Consider the following 6682-nt stretch of genomic DNA (forward strand, 5'->3'; position numbering starts at 1 on the left):
GCATTCGGTTCTGCTCCACTGCTGGTCTGCTTGCTGTCTTACTGGCCATATGTTGCATTACAGGCCAATGCTTAACACTCCTCCTTGGACTGTATGCAACACATACCAATCTTGTTTCTTAAATTCACAAACCTTGCAGTACAAAGTGGCTTAGTCAAAATATCAGCCAATTGGTCTTGTGAGCTACAATGAACAAGGCTAACTTCTCTTGTCTGCTCAGCCTCCCTAACAAAATGAAATTTGATTTTAAAATGCTTAGTCTTACCATGGAAGACTGGATTTTAGCAATAGCCATTGCTGATTGATTGTCAACCTTAATTTCAGTAGGCTCAAGTTGCTCTTCATTGAGATCATATAGCAACTTCCTAAGCCAAATGGCTTGATTTATTGCTGTTGCTGCTGCTATGTATTCTGCTTCTGCAGTGGATTGAGCAACAGTATGTTGCTTCTTTGAACACCAACAAAACACACTCGAGCCAAGGGTGAAAAAATACCCTGATGTGCTTTTCATATCATCAATACAACCAGCCCAATCGCTATCTGAATAACCAACCAGCTTCAGCTCCTTTTCTTTCTTGAACAACATACCAAGCCTCAAAGTTCCTTTAATGTATCTCAACACCCTCTTGGCAGCCCTGAAATGCACTACATTACAACAATGCATAAACCTTGCCAACAAACTTACAGCATGCATCAAGTCAGGACTGGTTGCTGTCAAATAGAGCAATCAACCTATTAAACTCCTATACTCTTTCTCATTGACCCTTACATGATCACTAATGCTTGACAGCTTCTCTTCTTGAGCCATAAGTGTGTTTACAGGCTTGCAATTTTGCATGCTAAACTTGTCAAGTATCTTCAAAGCGAATGCATGTTGGCTGATGAAAATCCCCAAATCAGTCATGATCCCCAAATCAGTCATATCAAATATCTCTTGCATCTGTGCTTTGAACTCGTTGACCAGAACATCCTTGCTTCCAGTCACTAGAAAGTCATCGACATAAATCGAGACAATCAACAATGTCTCATCCTTAGATTTCTTCACATAGAGGGTTGGATCACTTAGGCTTTTCTCAAACCCGAGCTTAGTCAGGTAAGCATCTACCCTATCATACCATACTCTAGGTGCTTGTTTCAGCCTATACAGAGCCTTCTTCAGCCTATAGACCTTATCTTCTTGTCCTTGGACTTGGAAGCCATTAGGTTGCTCTATGTAAATCTCCTCCTTGAGAAAACCATTCAAGAAGGCTGACTTAACATCAAGTTGATGTATCTGCCATTTTTTCTATGCAGCCAAAGAAAACAGTAGCTTGATGGTGTCCAACCTTGCAACTGGGGCAAAGGTCTCCTCAAAATCAACTCCATACTGCTGACCCCTTAACCATCAACCTTGCCTTGTGTTTGTTCAATGAGCCATCAGCATTGAATTTTGCTCTAAAGACCCATCTAACTCCAATAACCTTCTTTTATGGTCTCTCAACCAAGTCCCAAGTCTGATTCTTTTGAATCATGTCCATTTCTGCCTCCATAGCTTTCTTCCAATTCATGTCCCTAGCTACTTCTTCATAGCTCGAAGGCTCCACAATGGCCACATTGCATCTCTGATAAACATCAGCAATAGACCTAGTACCTCTCACAGGAAGGTCATCAACATTGCCATTACTAGGCTCACTTTCAATTAGCTTCAAGTTGCCTTCAGCCGAATCCTCTTCAAACTGACTTGCATTCGAACCATCCCAGTTCCAAATCTTCTTTTCATCAAATCTGATGTCTCTACTTACCAAAAGCTTCTTTGTTGAAGGATCATAAACTCTATAACCTTTCTTGTCACTGCTATAGCCCACAAAAATATAGGGAGCAGACCTCTTTTCAAGCTTGGTCATTCTTTCTGCAGGTACAAAGACATAGCACACACATCCAAAGACTTTCAAATGAGAGACAGATGGTTTGAGACCATACCATGCTTTAAAAGATGTCTTATACTTGACAGCATGTGTTGGGAGCCTGTTGAGCAGGTACACCGTGCTATTGACAGCCTCTGCCCAAAATGAGTTTGGAAGCTTGCTTTGGAACAGCAAGCACCTGGCCATATCCATTATAGTCCTATTCTTCCTTTCACACACTCCATTTTGCTGAGGAGTGTATACTGTGGTTAGCTGATGATGTATCCCAGCTTGTTCACATAGTATCTTGAATCTATTAGACAGATACTCAGCCCCATTATCTGTTCTTAATACCTTGATCCTACAACCGGTTTGGTTTTCAACCATAGCTTTGAAATTTCAAAAAGCTTCAAACATATTAGACTTCTGTTTCAAGAAGAAAACCCAACAGAATCTGGTCAGATCATCAATGAAAAGTACAAAGTACTTACTCCCATTTAGTGAAGGGGTCTTTATTGGGCCACAAATGTCAGAATGCACCAACTCAAGCTTCTCTCGAGCTCGCCATGCTTGATCAACTGGAAAAGGAAGTCTAACTTACTTCCCAAGTTGACAGACATCATAAACACCTTCAAGTGGCTCAACCTTGGTCATATCCTCTGCCAAACCAAGCTTATGCAGCAAGTTAAGTGACCTGAAATTGGCATGGCCTAGCCTTTTGTGCCATAGGCCAACATTGTCACTTTGACTCAAATATGCCCTCTTTTCAAGCTGACTAACATCCAACATGAAACATTTGTCTGCCATAGGTACAATGACAACTTCCTGACCAAGAGAATCTTCAATAACACAAGAATCACTTCTAAAGAACAAAGAATAGCCTTTTTCAACCAGCTGACCAACACTTAGCAGGTTTTGGTCTATATCGGGCACATACAACACATCAGTAATCAGTTTGTTGCTAGAGCTTGAGTTGATCAACACATCACCCCTGCCTTTAGCTTCAATTAAGCTTCCATTACCAATTCTGATCCTTGAGCTAAAACTCCTGTCAAGCTCCTTAAACAGGTTCACAGCAGCCATGTGATGTGAACAACCACTATCTACAAGCCAACTACATTTGCCTTTACTTGTAGTTACAAGAGAAGATGCACTGAAAACATGCTCCTCCTGAGCTTGTTGATCCTCAGCAGGACGTGCCTGATCTTGTTGCTGTACTGGTGCTTTGACTTTGTTCCTACAAATTTTCTCAACATGACCATATTGCTTGCATTTCTAGCATTGACCATCTGGTCTTCTCCAACAGTTTCTTTCTCTGTGTGTGGTTCTTTTACAATGAGTGCATGGTGGGTAGCTCCTCTTACTTGAATCCTTTCTGAATTTGTCCTTCTTGTTAAGCCAAGGATTCTTGCCTTTTTGATTTGCACCGGAGCTCTCTTTGGCCCTTTCTTGGAAGGCTCCCTCAGAGTGTTCTTCCTGTCTATTAGCCCTTCTCTGCTCCAAAGCATAGAGTGAGTTCACCAATTATGATAGAGAAATGGTTGTGAGGTCTCTCGAGTCCTTCAATGAGGATATCTTAGACTCGAATCTCTCAAGAAGTGTGGTGATAACCTTCTCAACCACCCTACTTTCAGAAAAGTCTACCCCAAGCAACCTTATATTGTTCACTGTGGCCATTATTCTATCAGCATACTGCTTAATGGTCTCAGCATCTTTCATCTTGAGATTCTCAAAATCTCTTCTCAAATTAATTAGCTGTTGCTGTCTAGTCTTCTCAGACCCCATGAATTCCTCCTTCAACCTATCCCAAGCTTGCTTAGGTGAGTCACATGCCATAATGCGAGTGAAGATCACATCAGACACTCCATTCTGCAAGCAGGCCATGGCTTTAGGCTTCTTGGCAGTCTCCTCAGCATGCTGTCTCATCTGAGCAACGGTGGGATTAGCTCTCAATGGAGGTGGCTCGGCATCATTCTCCACTACACTCTACAAATCGTGTGCTTGAAGGTAGGTCTTCATTTTTACCACCCAAATGTGGTAGTTCTCACCAATGAACACAGGAGGTGGAGGTGGTGTGAAGCTCATCCTGCTGCAACAAGTTCAACAGCTTCAGTTTCCTACTTTCTTAAGCTTGATTTCACAAACAAACAACAACCAACAAGAGAAGGTCCTCAAAGAATTATGGCTCTTGATACCATTTGTTAGAACAAAGTTAGCAGCAATAAGTTATTTGCTTAAGAACTAAATGAAACCGAGAGCAAAAAAGAAAAGAAATTGAGCACAAGCACAAAACATGGATGAAAATCAGCAGCAATCTTCATTGATTGATAATGAAAAATAAATACAAAGTTAACAAGTCAAATGACCATTACCTAATGATTCACCTACTCCCACTAATAATCAACTAATACAAGTTAAATTTTAAACTAAAGCAAGCTGATGTATCAGCCATGACATCCATTACATCAAAAATCCTTCTAACTTAGATTACAAATTACAAACAAACTAAAGTTGGTTACATTGGAACAAAAAGAACAAAATTGGTCCTAAGCTAGTTGCTGCATTCGGTTCTGCTCCACTGCTGGTCTGCTTGCTGTCTTGCTGGCCATATGTTACATTGCAGGCCAATGCTTAACAAGCAAAGGGCATACCTTTGCATTCTTCGACAACTTTCATAGCCACTTTAACAATGTCGGGAGAAGCATTATCAAGCTCTACATGCAATTTGAATAGATTCCATGCGTCTTCTTCATCCATAAGATCAAGCAAAATCATAGCTTGACAACATTCCATGGTCTCATATACTTGTTTATTCTATGTCGTTAAAATAATTTTGCATCCTTCGTGATTTTCACCAAATAAAACTCCTATGTCGATTAGGTTGAGTTCGTAGCAAACGTCGTCAAGAATAATAAGGAATTTTTTTTGTTTTCAATTCAACCCACAAATTCTTTAGCTTTTCCTCATCAAGTTCTCCTCTCGAATTTTATATCCAAAGAGTCTGCAATTGTATCTTGAATTTCGACAACATCCGGAGTCTCGGACACGATAGCCGTTGCAACATCATTGAAAAGTTGTGATTCTTTGATTTTATTACTCGCTGCACGGACTAAGGTTGTCTTGCCCACTTCTTTTATCCCCTATAACCAAATCATGTTTATATGATCATCTTTCAATGCTTCCATGATCTCATTCAAAGTAAAAGTTGAAGATTTTGAAGCAACGACATACATAGGTGGGAAGAATTTGAGGCAAGGAAGAGTAACATGATGACAACTTGATCGAATTGTGAAGTCCCAATAAGTTGAGTGATAACCAGAGTTTTCTCTTACATCTTCTTAATAACTGATATAGCCAACACAAATTAGGAAAGAAATTACAACACTTTCGATTTGTTTGCATTTTAATTTCAAGACTTTGTGCATCTTGCAAGCCTTTTCAGCCTTCAATAGCCAATCCTCGACAACTTCCTCGATTTTTTGGTTTTTCCTTTTAGCCTTTTTAACATCTTCTTGCAATAGAATTCGTGAGTTTATCAATGTCTTTTCTTTCTCTAAGAAATCTTCAACATTCTTATTGAATGGAAACAGGTAATGGGTATGGCGATCTATATATTTCTCTGCATGACAAGTGTCGTTAATAAATATCAGACTCTTCAGCTATAAATTAAATTACTTTTGCTTTACTCTTTGATATCAATATGTATAATTCCAGTAAGACTCCCTTTATATTTATTGACTTTTGCAATTTAATCCTCAATGCAGATATTGGAAATTTCATTATTGAACCATACAATTTACAATTATTGACTACATATAATACAATTTACACTGAATACACAACAATAGAATTTCAAGGATGAGCATCCCTGCTATTGTTTATTTGACTACACTTCTTTCTTTTACCAAGGAAAAGAACAATTAAGCCCCTAAACTTTTTTTTATTTCACTCATGTGATCCCTTGAACATTAGAATTACAATCAATTAAGTCTTTAGACCGTTAAAGTTAATGATTAAGGTTACAAAGCCAAGGATGTCAATTTTTTCCAGGCTATTTTTACCTCGTGGCACACCAAGACGGTGCCATGTGGAAAAAAACAAACATTTTATATATAAAACCATTAAAAAATCAATAGAAAATCATTACAAATATATACTTTTTATGATTTTCTATGAATTTTTATAAAATTTTATTGATTTTTTAATGTTTTATTTATAAAATACTATTTCCCTAAATTCCGGGAAGGAACGGCCTAAAATTCTAATTTCCTTTTAAAATCGACATATTTGCTTAATTAAGCCATGAAGAAAATATTGCATAGCTGAAAAAACAAATTTCAGTTTTTGAATAATATATTATGGGAATAATATTTAGATTAGGATAGTCCTAAAAAATAAGGTTTTTAGGCATCAATAAAATTTTGTCAAATCATTAAATTTTAAGGACATGAAATTATTATTATACACCCATCCATATTCGACTAACTCTCCAACTGTTATTTATTTTTATACAATTTTGTTACTGAAGATTCAATGCAATATAATTTTTACTTCTAAAAATATATAATATGAAATAAAAAATAATTTAAAATTGGAAAAGGAAAACAAAATATCCACAGCCTAGAAACTAATTTTTTTAAAAAATTGTTTATATAAAAATAAAAGATACTAACTTATGGAAAAAAAATAAAAATGATTAAAAATTGTAAAAGAAGAAAAGATGTTTGTTTATAATTTAAAAAATTAATTATTTTAAATAAATTAAATTTAAATTAAGTTGGAAAATATAGTATATATAG

General features: G+C 37.1%; 1 protein-coding gene across 1 annotated transcript; it reads right to left on the reverse strand.

Annotated features, from left to right (window-relative positions):
• Positions 1 to 2480: 2480 nt before the first annotated feature.
• Positions 2481 to 4676, reverse strand: LOC107895709 (uncharacterized). Its single transcript, XM_016820942.2, has 4 exons — positions 4535 to 4676; positions 3495 to 3862; positions 3248 to 3377; positions 2481 to 3112 (listed from the first exon to the last, which is right to left on the reverse strand). The coding sequence occupies exons 1-4, from the start codon at positions 4674 to 4676 to the stop codon at positions 2481 to 2483; spliced, it is 1272 nt and encodes a 423-aa protein (XP_016676431.2).
• Between the last annotated feature and the right edge of the window lie 2006 nt (positions 4677 to 6682).

This window comes from Gossypium hirsutum, chromosome A05 (genome assembly GCF_007990345.1).
Source record: "Gossypium hirsutum isolate 1008001.06 chromosome A05, Gossypium_hirsutum_v2.1, whole genome shotgun sequence".
In the NCBI taxonomy this organism is placed as follows: domain Eukaryota; kingdom Viridiplantae; phylum Streptophyta; class Magnoliopsida; order Malvales; family Malvaceae; genus Gossypium; species Gossypium hirsutum.